We start from the raw sequence: 18,449 nt of genomic DNA on the forward strand, positions 1-18,449 counted from the left end.
GAAGGGCATTGAACTACACAGAGCTGTTTTGATTTTGCATAGCAGGTCATTTACAGGATCCCAGCTCATAAAATCATCATGCACCATGCATGGATGGGGAGTTACTTTTGCCCTTTCGTCAGATTTACGTGTCGCTGTAGCTCATGCAGATTTTTCCAATACGTTTTCATTACTTTTTTACTTTTTTTTTTTTTTTTACTTTCTCTAGTGCATGTGGCACACAACTGGTTGGATACATTAACCAAGGACTGGTAGATCCTTGAATTAATCTAGAGTTGGAAGCAGACATCCAGGTGACATAATTTTGGAAATGACCTTGCCGTGACCTTTGCCTGGTTTTGTTAATTTGTTTAGTGTTGTTGTCTGTTTTGGGGCTTTTAATTTTTTTAATTGTTTTTTTTTTTAGTTCTCTTGGAAGATGGCTCAACAGAAAGTGTCTGGCAGAGAGGAAAAAAAAGTGAAAAAAAGAAGAGGAAGTAGTATAAAAAAGAGAAAAGTAATGAAGAGCATCTAAGAACAACCAGACGAGAAGTCAGGCACCACCGCTGATGTTAGTTCATGCCTCTAGAAGAACGTTAGCTACTCGCCAGCCGAAGGGCTGTACGTTCAAACGCACACACAGCGCAAAGCTGGTGTTTTGGTTATAGGTCATGCAAAAATACTACACAGGAAAGGAGAGAGGTAAGAGGAATGAAAAAAACCAGACCAGTTAGAGTTGTAAAGTCCGCCACGTTGTTTTACGGTGGTGGAAAGAGCTCACGGCAAAGTCAACCAAGTGTCATGTTCCCTGCTGCTTTCAACTCTCAACTTGGTTTTAATTTTTTTTTTTTTTTCTCAGTTCAAGAGAAGCTTCATACCTGCCAAATTTGGTTGGTCTCTCAAATGCTCATTTTTTGGCCTGTTTGGCTAGGTAAGGTCAGACGGCCGAGGAAAAGCTGTGAAGGTGCCGAGGCTGATGATGTTTGGCGCGCGAGGCCGACGCCGGAGCGCGCACGCTGGTCGCGTGGCCATCTCTCAGCCGGGTGCCGGGTAGCGGAGAGAGCAGGCGCGGTGAGGACGAAGCACACCCAAGAGTCAGGGGGGTTATCAAAGACAAAGCATGGTACAGACCAGACCGGCTCCTCGGCTTTTCCCAGCGGCATCTCCTTGAGACAGCACTCCCCAAACCCGCTAGTGTGCATACGAGACTGGTTACAGCGACCGCCGGAGAGACGATAGGGAGAACAGGGCTGCGTGGTCTCATTGGCAGAGGGTTTTTTGGGGAGGGTGTAGTGTGTGTCCCCCACCTCATTTGGAAATTCAGAGTGGTGCAGGAGACAGCGGGGACCTTCACCCCTCTCCTGCTCCGTTTCACACCCGCACTGGCAGCGTGATTGAGCCCAGCGCTTTACCGATTAACGCTTTCCTTTTCATTGCTACACTTTAGCTGCTGGCGAACTTTTTATGTAGGTACCGGTGGTTTTGTGGATGAAGGAGACATCCAATCAGATCCAGAGTGAAACATGGTGTGTGCGATGTGCCGTACCGCATACCACGTGCTTTACTACCCGACTTGAAATGACAGAGCACCTCCCCAGCGTGGATTGCGCCGGCGCACGGGGAAGATACGACCGTGTACAAACGTAAAAACACATTTACTTATTTGGTCTCATTTGCAAGATGTTGCTTATCTGGATCATCCCATGTCTGTGTGCTGTTTCCTGCTAACCCAGTTTGTACTGGCTGGTGGGGACAGTGGAACAGAAAGCAAACACAATTAACCGTTTTTCAAGCAGGGTCCCTCACAGAACATTCTTAATGACCTTTCTTATAGCCCTTGCTGATTTAGAACAAAAGCACGGAGAAGCACATGAACGCCACTTGTGAGTTAAACCAGTAGCTCATCCCCAGGTCACCGTACTTACCGCGCTGCCCCTCGCCAGCCCCATACCATGCTGCGCAGCCCCGGCAAGGAGCAGCGGCGTGCGGCGGCGCCTCGTGGCACGGGAAGCACCATGGGTGACATCGGCTTTGGTTAAGACATAGAAGCTGAGGACTTCTGCTGAGTTGTGCTTGGTGGTTAGGGTGAAGCTGACTTTCCTACAGTAGCAAGACTACACAAGGATCCTACAGAAATCCTTCTGCTGCACTTACATGGTTTGATTAATTTGCGTTAGTACCCGTTAGAAATGAGAGTGTTTTCCCAAGAACAGTGACTCTTAGCGCCCAGTCGTAACCAGAATATACACACAGCACAAACCAATACATCCCTGAAGAAAATGAGAATGACAATAAAAATCCTCTATTCCTTTCAAATTCCAGAGACAAGTTTTGAAGCTTCCTGGGGCTGCCTGACCCGGCTTTCTGGTCACTCCGTTGTTTTTCCCCCAGCCCTGCCGGTTAGCCAAGTAAATATAACCACTGCTCTGCCCGCTGCTCCTTACTGACCTGGGCACGGTTCTGATCTGCAAATCCACCCCTTCCTTCCCCAGCACTAACGAGATGACAACGTTATTCAGAGGGAAGGAACTGCTTTCCACGTACGGCAAAGGTGCAGAGCGATATCAGGGCGAGCCGGTACGGACACTGCTGTTGCCGTACCTTGGTGCCACGTGGGGAATGCTGTCGCATCCCAGCAGGGCTCCTGGGAGCCCACCCACGGATGCAAACTGTCCCAGTGCTGGCTAATACTGGGAATGCCTCATTCCCTCTCCTTCCTTTCCTTTTCCTTCCCTTTTCCTTCCCTCCCTCCAACAGGAGACGGTATGACTGCACAGAAACTCCATATCCCCCTCCACTTACATTTCCTAAGATGCCCAAGCCGCTTCCACTTGCTTTGTCACTCCTAAGGCAATTTCTGAGCGCTGCAATCCAATTTTCCTTGCCCAACGGCAGCAGAGGAAGCACGCTAACCAGGTCACGCAACGCAATACGAACCAACAGGCCAACACTAATGCACACCAAGGGTCACCGGCACAGCGCCTTCAACCCATCCCATGCTCAGCACTGGGGACACGAACAATACTCGCGTGTCTTGGCTAGATATGGATGACCTAAATATCTCAGTTTCAGAGGCAGCAATGTGCAGCATGAATATTTCCTGCTCTTGCCATGACTCCTCTGAATTTGTGAGGAAAAAACCAAAGAGGATGGTCTCAGTTCCCACCACAGGTCCCATGCTGTCTTTTTAAAAATTCCATTGGAATTCCATTTAGAAGGAATAACGCAAATCTACCTTTGTTAATTGTCTTCTCCAGTTGTACCGATCAATATGACTGCTGTCCCTCTCTCCTCCCAGATCACAGATCTGAGGCTTTTCCTCCTGTAACCTCAGCTTATGAAACATAAAGATAAGTCACAAATGAGATGAAATAGCCTCGTTACGCAAAGCCATAATCCATAACGTTGCTCAGTCAGTTCAAGCAGGACGTTCTCGCCCTGTGCTTCTGCCTCACGAGCTCCAGCTGTGGGCTGTGGCTGGCAGCAAGGGGACTGAGGAAGGCACTGCTTGAATTTCCCTGCAGGTTTGCTCCCCTCCCTTGGGAGCTGGGCACGCAGGGAAGCAGTTTAGATCTGCCAACAGCAGCCTAAGAAGGTGTTTGGGGCAATGGGAGAGTTTCTGTGCAAAACGTGTTCTTTATGTTTATATGGGCCTAGAAATCACAGTTCTCTTTATTTTATTTACGTTTTTCTGATCTGGATATACAGAAGTGCTCGCCTTCCTTGGGTCCTGCAGCATTGCTCTTTGTGGCAAGGAATTGGAGAGAAAGTTTACACCTTCTAAAAGACCACCTGGTCTCAGGGAGAGATGGCTTTGAACACAACAGCCCTTTTCAGCTGCTGCAGGAGGACGGGTGCTCTGTCTTTTAAAACAATAAACCACAAAAAAACCTTTATGAGCCTAGAGCCGAGTGTTTCACCCAGCCTTGTTTAACCAGCTCTTTACTCAGTCTCGATTGAAAGGATTCACAGCAAACCTGCTGTTCATGAATCTTTTTCAGTGAGACAAGCCGACCCTACAGCTACGCTGGTCCCAATGCCCTGGTGCTACCTGGAGCTTACCAAGCTCCAGTTAAAGCTGATTCTATCTGAACCACGGTTTCATCGGCCTGAAGCACAGTCTGACTTAGGGAAGTGCAAAAAGCCCCTGTGAAATCCTGTGATTGTTGTCAACAGGGCACTGAGAGCAGGAGGAAAAGCTGTTTTTCCTTGGCAAGTGGTTTTTTGGGCACCTGAGATGCAGTAGGGCTCTTTCCTTCTCACTGCTCCGCGCCAGCACTGCAAGCTCTACGAGTCTTTTCATACTCACAGAGACATCTGTACAGCCCCCAAATCTTCAGCAGCTTAATACAGCTGGAAGTGCCCAGCCCGTAGTAAGCATCTCTACAGAAAATGAAGATGGAGGAGCAGCATCCAGCTCACTCTCTCAGCTGCCTCCTCTTTGTGTTTTCTAAGTGAGAAGCAATAAAAGCTGATTTACGTCATTAAAGCCAGCAGATGTGATGGATGCGGACAGACGGCAAATCAGCTGACTGAAGAGATGCTGCTTTTACTGCTGGGTTTTCGGAGAGGAACCGCGTTAGCAGGGAGGAGACTGAACGCTTGGGGGCTGAGCTGGGAGAGGACTAAGTCTGTGGGTGCTGCGTTTTCCACCTGCCGTTCGTGCCGAGCGTACAACAGGGCAGACAAGATCCAACACCGTCATTTTTTTTCCTATTTGCCTTGGCCTCGCTCGGGGTTGTTTATTTGGGTTAGGCGAGGGCGTCCTGCAGGCGCGGCGGCGGCAATGCCGAATCCTTTCCCTGTTTACGCCGAACGTGTAAATGAACAGCAGCTGCCTCTGCCCTCCTGTTGCTCAGCATCCCCAGAAACGCTTTGTGAAAACGGACTGAAATAGCAAGCCAACGTCAGCGCTGCGCCAGAGCGCAGCTCCAACTTTGCTTTTGCGTCCGGAGAGCAGGCAAAGCCTGCAAAAGCAAAGTTGGAGCTGCACAAATCCCGGTTTCTGCAGCTTGGCACTTCAGCGGGGAGGCTGAGCTGGCACCCTGCTCGTCACTGGGGTGGTGCTGGGTGACAGGCAGTGGCTGGCAGAGCCCAGCATCCCCAGGAGAGATGCTGTAACCTCCATCTCAGAGGAGCTGAGTTAAGGCTGACATTTAAAAAAAATGGTGCTGGCATTCAGACCCGTCCATGTTGTGCTCCGTGGCTTCGCATCACAAGTTCTGGCTTGTGTAGACCGGCACCCAAAAGTGACCTGTATTAAAGGCTGCCTTTGGCTTCACGGTTTGGGTGTGACTGCCCAAGTTTTACCTACAGAGCACCTTGCTCTCTGCTCTGATCACAGCTTCGCTCCCTGCCCGCCGACTCTGCCCTCACCCTGCGTATTCTTCATCTCCTGGCTGTGATTCCCCTGCCCAGCGGCAGAGCCCTATGGCATTGAGCTAATGGCTGGAGTTTTCAAATCACGTCAGCAGATTTTGGTTCCTTCACAGTAAATCCTACAGGACTGCGCATTCTTGAGCATACCAAGGCCAGGGATAGAGGGAGGTGACAATGAGGATTATAAATACATGGACATGAGAGGGTGTAGGGCGTCTCAGTCAGTCTGGAAGGACATAGCTGTGATGCTAATACCACCCTGAATTCTGGCATCAATATGACCCAGACAACCAGGTGACTTCATCAATCAGTTTGCCAGAGCTCACAAACCTGGCTCAAACAGGCTAGAAACCACAGCCCCCCAGTCTTTTTGGGAAGAGACAACTGATACCTAACAGCAATCTTTCCCTCGATTCCTTCCTCATCATCAGCTTTCCGCAAGCCTGACATCTTTACCAGCAGGAGAATAAAGATCCTCAGAGAGACAGAGCTGGCAGGGACAAACCCTCCAAGCTGCTGCAGCCTAGGCAGAGAAGAAATCATTACCACATCTGAGTGTGGCCTTCGATTCCTTTTCATTAGACAAACGCAACCGGGTGCCCACCACAGTCGTCGTCAGTCCCAAAAGCGTGCGTCCCCATCACGCTGAATGAACGGCCAGAACACAGAAATGAGTCTTCCTGCATCTCTTCTGCATATTTAATTCACTTGTATTAATTGCACTCTAATACCAGGAGCACACAGGTCCTCGCTAGCTTTATTTCCAGATGGTATTTTGAGCTTAATGTCACAGTGGGAAGTCATAAAAGCTCTCCTAGAGCAAATTACCTGAGGAATCACACAGTTCTAGTCTCACTCAGGAAAATGAATTTCTCTAGCCTGAAGAAATAGGTTATACTAGCCCGAGCCTGCCCCAGGCGTGTGTGGCCATCCTGCACCTGAACACCACGGCGCGACCGCTTCCTTATCATTTGTTTTAAAAGCCCACCTAGCTAGATCTCCTCTTTCTCGATACAGGGTCCCATTAACTCGTTTTTGAAAGACACAGGTCAGCCAGAAAGGACAAATAAAACTCTGCGACTTTACCGGTGCAAGAAAGCATTACCTGGGCATGTAGACTTCATTTTGAAGAGTGTGGAGGACAAAAGTCCCCAGAATTTCAGGGTCAGTGGGGAGTGACTGACAAAAGCACATTACTGTAGCACCCCAGCGAGCACTCGGCGATTTCTGAGGAGTTTCTGGCTATGCAGTATGCCATAAAGAAGTGTTGGGGCCTCCAAGACCCAGTTAGACTCACCGTGGTTTCGTCTTCATGGAGCACCTGGTCGTAGCCGCTCAGCGCGACGCAGAAAATGATCGCTGTGACATCCTCAAAGCAGTGAATCCACTTCTTGCGTTCTGACCGCTGCCCCCCGACATCGAAGAGCCTACGGCACAGGAGAGGACCATCAGCACCTCTCTTTCTTAGTTACAAGGAAACTTCAGCATTCTCAGCATTTTCTGACCATATGGTCCCTGGAAGGCTCCAAGCACAAAGCAACAAGTCTTTCACCACTGGCTTGGTCTTCTACTCCAGAACCCGGAGCTGAGGAGGATCAGGAGGAGCAGTTACAGCTCGGGATAAAGGGATTTGTGGGAGAGCCTCAGCAACCTGCTAGATCCCAAAGAGTCTGCATATTGCTGACCCCCTAAAATGCCGTGTCCTGTGCTGTGGGGGTCATCCATGTGTTAACCAGCAGTTTAACAACTTCTCCTTTGGGAACTACAGGGAACACAGTCACAAAAAGACGCCCTGAAAATTTACTGTGCAGTTTTAGACTGACCTGAAGTGGAGGTTTTTGAATGTGAAGTGGGTTTCTACGATGCCAGTTGTTTTGACCCTGGTTCGGAGGATATCCTGCTCCGTGGGCTGGTAGTCTGCAGCTCCGATTCGATCTAAGCTGTCTAGGTAGCTAAGAGAAGAAGGAGAAAGAAAAAGAAAACAGATAAGAATAAGGCACATGTTAATCTCTGTCAATCTCAGATGAATCCTTCAGCTTCCTATTAATCTCTTTCAATCTCATTTTTCATGGCTGAATGTGTTGTAGCTAAAGGAAAAAAAAATCCTATTCTGAGGAGAAAGAAATGTTAACAAATCCCAGTAACCTAAGAAGAAAATCTGATAGTGAACCGAAAGCAGGAAATTAAGTGTGCATGTTTTGTGAGCCCTGATGGCAATCTGTGAAAATACACAGTTTTAATATTACTTGCTATTTTTATTCCTGAGGGATGAAGGTCCCAACCAGTCCATTGTGCTGGAGGCTGTACTCACACACGCTTTTCTGCAAGGGTTTATTCAAAACGCCCCAGCCTTTTCAGATAAGAGGTTGGAGAACTTAGGTCTCGCTCCCAGAACAGACAGACGGAGTCACCTTTGGGAGATGCCCCTCTCTGCTGGGAAGAGAGGGAGACAGGGCAGGCTGCTCTGACGAGATGCCTTGTCTTCAGTCAGCTCCAGCGAAGGGAGACGAATCCACCCGAGTGAGTCACGACTCCGGCCTGAAACCCAGCATAGGGCTGCGACTGCGGGCGATGCAGCGCTTGGACAAAATCCAAGGGCTCGCTTAGACGGTGATAATCTGGGAGTTTAAACTGAGGGTTTTTGGGGGTGCAGAGGGAAGATTTAGCTTTCTAAAACATTTGGATAGTTTTAAAACTTTTGCCCTTATTCTGCTCCAGGCTTAAAAATCTATGAACATAGGCAATGCCTCCACAGGCTGAAACTTTGGGTAGGAAGCCCTGTCTTTCAGTGTGAAATGTTTTTGTAGAGGAAACCAACAGCTGCGCACACATGACCACAATCAATTTTTTCATCCCCATTCAAGACAATTCTTCAAAACAACTCAGCCCAACTAAATATAATTTACGAAGAAAAGAGGAATTTGGATTACAATTTAATATGAATTATAAACACAGAACTGCATCACACAGTAAATTCTTTCTCACCACCGTTGAGCTGCACACAGACACTCCAGTTCCTCTTAAAGAGGGTTTGATGTGCGTTACAGGACCTAGATGCCCACCTCCAGCCCCAGGAGCATCAACCTAACCCACACGAGATGCATTGTGAATAATAATAAAGCAGGTCTGTGCACGAGCGGTGGTCTTGCCCTTTGCATCTCTGCGCTGCATGTCGCCCAAAGAGGCAGCAGGACAGAAGGTGACGTGCCGGGGGCAGGATGGATGGGTACCCGTCCAAGTGTTAGCCAGAGGATGGCAGCTTTGCCCAACGCAGCTCGCAGAAATTAAAGGGTAACAAGGGGAGCTGTGCAGCTGTAGGTAAGGAAGACACTGTCGTCCCTGGACAGCATGAGTTTACCGGTGAGTGCGAGAAGGTACACGCTGGAACCACTCACGTAAGACAGCCATGATGTCTAAGCTTGACTTTCTCTTTCAGTTTAGCTAAATGTGTTTTTTTTTTTTTAACACAGCGTGTGGGTTTAGTCCTGATGAGTAAAGAGTCACCCCAACTTGCTCGTGAACGTGCTTCCCTCTGCGCTTTGCCAAAGTACGTCCCGCCTGGCCTGGACGCGAAGCCCTGGCCCACCGCTGGAGATGCTTTCCCAGACGCATCGGAAGGCAGAGGAAGGCTTTCCACCCGTGTCCTGGAGGGACTGCTCTCAGCCAGGGCTCCGGAGCAGGACGCCGTGCGCTCTGCTACCTGAGAAAACTCACTGCCACCGGCTCTCACGCCTACCCTGCCAACCTGGAAAAACAGACAGACAACCAAACTCTACGCCAAGGTGAAAACCAAACCTCACCCCACTCGCATCACGTATTTTGGCTACCCATCATTTTGATCACTCTTTTTTGCTAAAGAATTGCAAGAATCACATCGCCCAGGGAAAAGTGTATCAGCTAAGCAGGGTTATTTTTATTGTGCCCCTTTTCAAGCAGCTAAAGCCACTGTGGTTTTGTGACAGATGCTCCCTTAATTGCCCTGTGATGGGCCCTGGATGGATGAATGGGGCTTCACTCAAAATCAGATCCTCCGCCGTGACGGCTGAAGCCACGATCACTCATCTATTCACAACCGGTGTCAACTCCTGTTATTGAAGAGACGGCTGCATTTCTTCACGCGTCCCCGCAGACCGAGGCTGCTCTGCAGTGCTGTTATTCAGCGACCCAGGCTCTCCTCTGTCCTCAGGAACAAAATACTGCGAGGTAACGGTAAAAAGTGGAGGTGTAGGAGAGGGAAGGATTTTCTTTCCCTCTTGCAGGTCTTGACAATACCCTGAAGAGCTTTATCACTGCCTCCATCTTCATTTCCTCTATTTTCCTGTGATTCAACTCTCTTCAATTTTACATTCCTTATTAATTATTCTTGCCTTTGAGATCCTCCTTTAATGCTGGCAGTGCAGCAAATTAAGACATCTACTGCTAACTGGCCAAAGGACTCGGTATCGCAGCAGCTCAGTGATGGAAGAGTTCGTTACAGTAATTATGGCCTTCAACGCACGACGATCTGCTTGCGAACAGCAGCATCCTTTAAACCCCAGGCCACGTGCTGGGACTCCAGAGGGATCTCGCTCTCGCCGCTGGCGTGCACAGCCTATGGTGCTTCCACGTGGCGTTCCCCTTGGCTGCCTGGCAGCGAATTAGCTCCAGATTTGATTTGATCCTGCAAGCAGCCTGGCTCTGAGGCTTGGAAAGCCTCACCCTCCTTCATGCCCTTGTCCATGGCAGTGATGCGGCCTCATGTGCCCGGCTCCACACGAGTTACTCTGGGGATGAGAGGTCTGGGGAGCTGATGTGGCCTCTCAGGGGGACAGGATAACAGCAACAGAGGGAGGAGAGCTGAACAGGATCCATCCCATCCACCCTCTCCTTCCTGACAGCATCCAGCTTCCAACCCCAGCTGGAATATCTCCATAGGAACCTTGGCTGGGGTATCTCTCACATCTGCCTGGGTGAGGGCACTGCTTCCCAGTGCTTAACTGGTGCTGTGACAGAGGAATACTCAGTATCCCCAGTACCCAGCCTGGCCTGGCCTCAGGTGAGCTGAGCTTCGTGAGTCGGGTGCCCTGGGGTCACTCCCACGCTAACGCAGTCAGCCTGGCTGCGGGGCACCCCAGCGCCGATACCCGCTTGCCAACATACCCTCTGCCTTTTCTCCTAACTGCTGTCTTAATGTCTTTCCTGATCTCAACCATTTCCATCTTTCTCTGTGTGTTTCTCAGTGACTTAAATTCCTTCAGCTGCCTAGGTCTGCTCTTCATCTGCCCCCGGTAGTCTCAATGAGGGTCAGCCATCAATTTACGTGAAGGTATACAACATTTTCAGTGCGGGTTTTGAGGTCACATTCCAAAACTGCTTACTCCTCTGGCTGCTCTCCCCTGGAATTTCTCCCATCTCAGGCTGCAGAAGATTTTTTTTTCTTCCCCTGGACTTGGCGGCAGCTGAGCTGGACCCCACGAAGCTCAGCGGCGGGAGCGTGCCGTGGCACGGCTGCCACGCCAACATCCAGCTGTGGGAACGGGAAGCTCAGGCTGCCTGCTGTTTGCATGCTGAGTTGATTTTAGCCACTGCTTGCTCCCCTCAGTTCCTGCTGGAGGCATCTCCAAGGCTTCGCAGAGTGCTGGTGCTCCCTGCCCATGCTGCCTGGAAGGACCTGCTGGTCTGCTGGGGATGAGCCTGAGCTGGGAGAGGCTGGGATGTGCTGGGGGTGTCACCTCTTGGGGAACAGGGAAACCCAAGAGGGGACAAACTGCTACACATGGTGCTGGTATGTCCTTTGAACCACAAATCTCAGGGCCAAACTGTTGCTGGAGATAATTAGTTGTCGCAGCCAAGAGGCTGGATGACACATAATCCCCTCTGAAGCTGGCATCTGTTTAACCAGCAGAAACAAGAGCACTTTGGAGGCCGCAGAGTAAACGCTCAGCTCTCCCCCTTCCGCGTCATCTCTGTGGCACAGCGCTGGCGTCGCAGCTCCTTCCACTGCCCAGCTCCGGGGTTTGCACGCTGGAGCGGAAGCATATCTGAAATGACACGTCGGCTCGTATTTGCAGCCGGCCTTGCCCAGGGCTTGCAGGGGTTAAAAGGAGCTGAAGAAAGGTGAGAAGGGTTTTGAGTACATGAGCAACCCTCTAGCATTTGGACTCCTGAGCTGAGCAGCTCCATCACTGCTTATATCTTTTATCTGAAATGCTTTGTTTTGGAGCAGATTGCAGGTTTCTGAGTCACTCTGTCGGGCTCAGGGAGGTGAAGCCTGACTGTACTGTGCTGCTGAAAGCAAAATGTACAAGAAACGGCATTTCCCAAACACAGGGAGAGGACCTCATCGAATGGAGCTACAGAAGGCAGACGCTCTATAAGGAGTAGCTGGTATTAAAATCTCTACTCAGTAATATGGAAAACAAGGAGTAAATATAGTCTCTTGCACCTTCATTTACTGTTCCAAACAGCGTGTGGTAGCAGTGCCGTTGATGCCGGAGACACTGCACGCAGAAAGGAATATTGTTCAAGTTATCCCATGGGAACAGAGCGGTGGCAGCAGCCTACGTGCAGCGCGTGGCCGGAGACCCCTCCCCAGGCACTCTGCCACCACGGGAACCTTCTCCCCAGGCTGCACGGCCTGTGCCAAAGGCTCTGCTGCCTGCCTTCTCGGAGGAAGGAGCATAGCTGGCCACCGGCTGTGGTCAGGGCTGGATACCTGTGGGAAGGCTCACACAGATGGACATTCACCTCTGTTGAGGTTAATGGCCATAAACGGTTAAACGTCTGTTGGGGTCTTCTTGCCTCAAAGGTGAAGTCTTTCTGCAGGCAGCATCCAGCTGGCACTGCGCTCACTGGAGGTGCTCACACCACGCCAAGGTCCATCTCACGTCCCAGCAGCGCAGTGGCAGGCACAGCCTGGGACTTGGTCTGGGGTGGGATTGCAGACAGGGGAGTGGGAGCTTCAGGAGAGCAAGCCTGGAGACAGCAGTCTTCCCAACTGCTCCTCCGTCCTGCAGGTCCTGGCCTCTGCCCACGGCTCCTCTGTGAAGGGAAGGCTGTGCGTGGGACACCCCAGGCTCACTTTGTTGGTTTGTGTTGTATTTGATGGAAAAATCAGATCCCCGTTTGTCAACAGACGCAGCTGAGTCACTGCTGGGTTATTTTCTAGTCTGTGTACATAGGCGCTTAAGGGTCAGCTCCAACGTCATGTCCTGGCAAACGCCAAGTTTTTAATTAAGGTTGTCACAAGCAGGAATCATCTCATCTAACTCGTCTAACTTCTCACGTGAAGCTGTCTCCACCTGAGTGCTCCTTCCCAGTTCCTGGATGGAAATGGGCATTTCTAACATCTGTTGTCTGTATCTGACCTCAGCTTGTACCCCGACTTCTTCCTTTCTTTTACTGATGAACAAATAGCTCGATGTCTATTCAGCGTTAAACCCATTTAATATTTACTGACTGCAGAGTAAGGATTCAGAGGAGAAGCATCGGGCTTAGGGCGCATCAGTAGTGGCTCTACAACAGCATAGTAAACTCTCGTAGCATCTGCCACCAGAAGAGAAAAACCACGTGGGCGCCGCTTCCCGAAGGTGCGACACGGCTCGGTACGGCTACCCAGGGCAGCCGGCGCTGGGCAAATGCCCAGAAGCTGTGGCACCGCAGCGTTTTTCCTGCAGACACCGCGCCCAGCTGTATCTGCTGCATTATTTTAGGGGAAGGGCAAAAGTAAACCCCAGCCCACTCTCAGAGCCCAGCACTCATCCAGCAGCGATGCAAATAATCACCAGTTACTTGAAACACTGCCGAAGAGCAGCATCCTCTCCCTTCAGAAACCAGTCCCACCTAAGGACAGGGATCACGGTGTGGATGTGTGCGCGCAGAGCCCTTCTCCGAACAAAAGACAGCCGGAATCACATGCTGCTCCTCCGACACTGCCAGGTGGGTGATGGCAGGCAGGAGGAAGAGCCTTCAGGGGATAAGTAATTCAGCTAAGAGGGCAAAAGCATCGTCTGGCATTTCTTGAGCCCAGCCCACAGAATAAAGTTCTTGGGAATTTGCTCCTGAACTTTAGGCAACGCATTTTGTGCTTCCGGCTGCATTCCCCGCTCGGCCAGTCCCGACTTGATGGGAGCCACATGACTTACACAGCAGGCTCTGCTGTCCTGCTGCTGCTCCTGATGATAAATCTCATCTCACGTCCAACCAGATGAGATACCGGCATGGACGCTCCCCAGCCTCCCTCTCCCGAATCCAACCAGCAACAAGCCACTTCTGGTGCCTGCTTCTTGCAGGCTGACGGTCTGCTTCTTGCAGAGTGATGGTCACCAGGCCCAGAGATTACTGGGGTTATTTTCCTGAATGGATGCTGCCGGATGCTCTGAGCTTTCATTACCCTTCCACGGGAAATGAGGAGGATGGTCCCTGCTATTAAAGGGTGGTGCCAAACCTTGACAAGAGGGATGCTACACTGTGATGCATATTTTTTGCCCTGCACTGAAGTAGGACCTTGCTGAGCGCACGCGAGAGATGCATCCATGGAAAAGGAAAAGGAGTCGTGCAGCGTGCTGTACCGGGCTTGTACGTCAAGATCAACTTGACAAGTTGGTATTAATGCTAACGATAGGCAGGAGGGATGAACAAAAGCAGGTTGGAGCTTAGCTGTCCTAGTTAGACCTGCAGTTTTCCAAGGCATGACTGGATCCAGAATAATTTTTAGCATTGCATGTGGATGAGCAGAGTCACTAAATAGGAACTGTATAACGAAGGTGCTTCAGGACACGAAGAGTCTCCAGGCACAAGCTGCTGGCTGGCTTTGCTCAGGGTGCAGTTTGGTCAGCCATGTGTCACCGTCCTGTTACTGCTGGAACAAAAGGACACCGTGGTACCGCGTGAGCTTGTGATCAGAGAGCTCTGGCTGGGGGAGAGGTGGGGTTTGGAAGAAAAGCCAGCGCCAACAACGTTCTCAGAAAGGGGTCTGGAGCCGCCCTGGGAAAGCAGATGCGGGCTCATCTTTCTGCAGGGAAATTTGAAAATTGGACAGTATATAGGAGGGGATGATAAAGATTTTTTTAATACATATTGGAGCCCTTACAAAAGACGAAAACAACGTGTCTGGATCAGATCAGTGACCCACCTAGCTAAACCAGTGTCTGAGAGCAGATGTTGAGAGAAGAGCATGAACACAGAGCAGGTATGCAGCACTCAATTTTCCCAGCCTCCAACACTTCACATGGATAACGGAGTTTCAGAGAGAAGGGAGATATCTTTGTATTTATTACACTTCAATGATTTTTCTTCCAGAAATTTGTCTAGGTGCTTTTTGAAGCAATGTAAACTTCTAACATCTGCAGCAAGGTGTTTCCCAGCTCAGCTACCCCGCCTGGGAAAAACTGCCGCTTTCTGGTTTTTAAACGTTAGCTTCATTAATTATTGTACGGGAACATCTGTCCTCTCTCTCCCCACTATTCCCCACTTGTTTCTCTGTAGACATCTCCACAGACCTCCACACAACCCCGATGGAGCACCTCTGCTCCGCTCCAAAGACATTCTTGCATGGAAGCTCTTCAGAGCCTTTCAGCACGCCAGGAGGGGTTTTCCTCATCTCCTAAATCCAGTCCAAGATGGGGAAAGGAGGGGGCCACAACTGCCTTGCTCTAGAGGTCACTTGACACGATGTTACGCGGAGACCCAGACCATTTCACGCCAGCCCCACGGGAGCTGCTGCACAGGCAGAGCTGGTGACCATGCTTTGCTAGCAGCGGTGCGCTCCCTTTTAGAAGTGTCCTCATCTGGGCAATACCGCTGTTTACACAAAGCCTCTGTGATTTAAATCACTGCTTAGCGCAGAGCCGCTGACCACAGGGCACCTCGCCTTTGTTTTATAAGCAAAAGATTTTTACGGGGGCCGGCTGGATCTTTCCAGCGGCGCTACGTAAAGCCAAGCCCGCCGGGATGACGCGTGGCTCCGGCTGTGCAGGGTCTCCTCTCCTGGTGTCCTCTGCACGCCAGGGCAGATGCAGGCACTCGTAGAACCGCGGCTGAAGCGGAGGAAGGCTCAGCAGCTCCAGGCCAGCTCTTGCTTTATGCAAGGCTCTGCTTCCTTCTGACGGCCAGCTCTGAAGGACAGCAGCTGAGCTGGAGCAGGGATGAGGCGTGGCGGAAGCGAGCAGGATCTATGCCTAAAGCTTTACGCAACAGAGTAAGTGGGTTTGATGCTTTTTTTTTTTTTTTTTGCTCCAGGACTGCTGTTATAAACCTGCTGACAGTGGAGCTGATGGCTTTCTACACTGTAAAATAAAAAGAAGAAAGAAAGAAAAGAAAAGGAAGGGCTAAAAATAAGCTGTGAGGAGTTTGGGATAATGAAGGGCTTGTTCTGGGAAGGAGCCCTGAGCTGAGGATGCAGCCCCCGCGCTGTGGGGCTCTGGAAGCATCTGTGCAAGGTGACGGGTTCACTCGCACAGCACTGGGCCGCTCAGCCTAAACAGGGGAGAGGCATGAGCAGACCCAGCCTGCCGCAGCCACGTCCCCCAGCGAGCACGCCGACAGAGGCGTGAAGGCTCGCTCGCGCTCACCCCAGAGCTCCTTACGTTGCACGGCAGGCGATTCGAGTTGGCCCCAAGGCAATCTCGCGAGCTAATTACACAGGATTTGGAAAGCAAACAGCTCTGACCACAGATGAAACCGGTCCCGTGGACTTTAACCTCTCCATCAGCCACCGGCCAGGGAGATTCACTAGGCTGTGCACGAAGGCCCAGGACATCCATTTACACACCTCTGGTAGGAGGGGAAGTGGCGTTAACGCCTCAATTTCTAAGCTGGAAGGAAAATAATAGATATAGCTGCAGTGGTTTTGTAGTGCTGGGTGTCCGTCTGTGGCACGGATAGCACTGGCGAGGGACTCACATCTCGTGTTATGCAGGAAAGCACTCGTTAACAAGATCTGTGCTCTCATACCAAGCGGACAGAGGGTGCCCATAGCCAGACGACGGCACAACTGTGAAGAGCCGGGTGGGTCTGTTGGAGCTGACTTCAATCAGGGGCCTCATTCGTACACTCACCGTGCTGAGGAAGATGGATTGCTGGTGATGGAGTGGAAACCATGTTTCTGGATCTTCTCATTGTCCTGGTTCTGGCCAGGATAGAGTTAATATTTACCTGAGCTGGGTGGAGAACTGAAGCTGGTAGCCCCTATGGCTGGGATAGTTAACTAATTAGCTAACAGCTGGGGTTAATTTACCCAAATTAGCCAAAGGGCTATTCCATCCCATCTGACATCATGCTCAGTATATAAGTGAGGAGGGTGCTGAAGGGAGGCTCTGCTAGTTGGAAGAGACTGGATGTGGAGATCTGTTGTGAGCTATTATACTGTATTTGTGTTCCATCACTCTCTTGTTTTCTTGTCATTACTGTTAAATTTACTTTTTGTTTAATCTCAACCCGCATGTTTGGTTTTTTTTTTGTTTGTCAAATCTCCTCCTATTCTCTCGGAGAGTGGGGGGAGTGAGAGAGAGACTGCGTAGTCTGGTCCCCGTTGGGGCTGAACTACAACATCATCTGTCCATTTTCCCGACCTATTAGCAAGCTATAGGGACTTCCGCTTTCAAATCCCATTTAAGCATCCCTGCCAGGAACTGTGGGTACCAAAACCAGCCAGTGCTCTGCCACGGATGGATGTGACCCACAGCTAGCAAAAGCAAAACCTGGAAATTTTACCCTTGGCTGCACGCTAAAAACGTCTTCGTTATCGCAGACATGGCTGGCTCTCTCGGGCGTATGAAATCTGTGCTAAGCAAATGGACTTTCTGGTCCTTCCCAGCGCCCGTCAGGCTGAGGCTCCTCCGAGAACGGCTTTGCTTGTGGGACTGCAGCATTCTGGTTTCAGTCCAGGCCAGATCCAGCAGCAGAGACGTGTAAGGGAAAATTCATGGAGTTCCTTATCCCTTTAGCAAACGTTCAGCTGAATTGTTGTTAGGAGGAGACTTGTTTGCTCTGTATCAAAACAGCTCTGTCGTTCCCACTGGGGAAGGCTGTCACCTGGGCTGGGCTGGGCTGACGAGATGTCCTGCTGGCCACCTACTTCTTCTTTCCCTCTGTCTCTCATGGGCATGAACAACCTCAGAGAGGGCTGTAGTCACAGCCTCCTGTCACCAACCCTTGGAAGGTTAGCCTCCTAATAGCAGTTTGGGTTGCTCCTGGCTCTCAGCAGGAGTGGGCTGATCCCCGTGCTCAGCTGGAGAAGCACCAGGGATGTGTGCATGATAAAATCACCTTGGGATACTCTGTATGGGACAGCCTGGCCACAGAGCTGGTGTGGGACATGAGCTGAGGAGGCATGTTCCTCCATGAGGGCTGGGGACAGCTGCTGTCTCTGCACTTGAGGTTGTGCAGAGATTTTCCCTGGTGCCCTGAGGACACATCCTTGCCAGCAGCAGGCTTTATAACAAGAAAGATGGCCTCTGCTGTCTGCCCATGGACCTGCCGGTGACCGTGTCTCTTGGGAGCGAGCCGCAGGCCAAGGTGCTGCTACTGCAGGTGGACAGACCAGGAGTCCCTCCTTGCTTGGTGGGAGAAGTTTGAACCAACTCAGGAGGACTTTGCTTCCAGTGGGAGGATGGAGCTGACCCAGAGCAGCATTAGGTCTGGAAAACATCAGGAGTCCTTCCAGACGATGCGGACTTTATTGCCAACAAATGTTTTTGCTGAGTTGCCTCTTGGCCACAGAAGGGGAGGAGAGCATCTCAAGCAGATGGCTGGCTAGCACAGCATTGCCCTTACCCAGACCACCCTCTGCGCCCCGCTGCTGGAGCACCTCTGCTCATGTTAAGCACAACTGATGTGTCCTTCCAGCCTCCCATGGGAGCAGGAAAATGTTCCTAATCACACGTGCTTTAGGAGGAATATAAGAATTAAAGGGATAGATGGCTTGCCTGAGGACACCATGGGGAGTCTGTGATGGCACCTGGAAGTCAGTTTGGATTCCCTAAATCGCAGTCAGGAGCTTTAACCACAAGACCTTTCCATACTGAGTTCTACAACTCTTCAGCAATATTCTTCCATGCTTTCAAAAGGGATTTTGCCCATGTAGGGGTAGATACTGAAAGGCTGGTAGAAAT

The 18,449-nt window shown here is 50.7% G+C and overlaps 1 protein-coding gene across 2 annotated transcripts in view; it reads right to left on the reverse strand.

Annotated features, from left to right (window-relative positions):
• Window positions 1-18,449, reverse strand: part of GNAO1 (G protein subunit alpha o1) — a 139,455-nt gene that overhangs the window by 17,883 nt on the left and 103,123 nt on the right. For both annotated transcript variants that reach the window (XM_086758482.1, XM_086758483.1), the window contains exons 5-6: window positions 7,182-7,310; window positions 6,656-6,785 (exon numbers count right to left, since the gene is read on the reverse strand). In XM_086758482.1, coding sequence (XP_086614608.1) covers window positions 6,656-6,785; window positions 7,182-7,310 — 259 coding nt within the window. The remainder of the gene's footprint in view (window positions 1-6,655; window positions 6,786-7,181; window positions 7,311-18,449) is intronic.

The sequence above is a fragment of the Chlamydotis macqueenii genome, chromosome 13 (genome assembly GCF_036417535.1).
Source record: "Chlamydotis macqueenii isolate bChlMac1 chromosome 13, bChlMac1.mat, whole genome shotgun sequence".
Lineage (NCBI taxonomy): Eukaryota > Metazoa > Chordata > Aves > Otidiformes > Otididae > Chlamydotis > Chlamydotis macqueenii.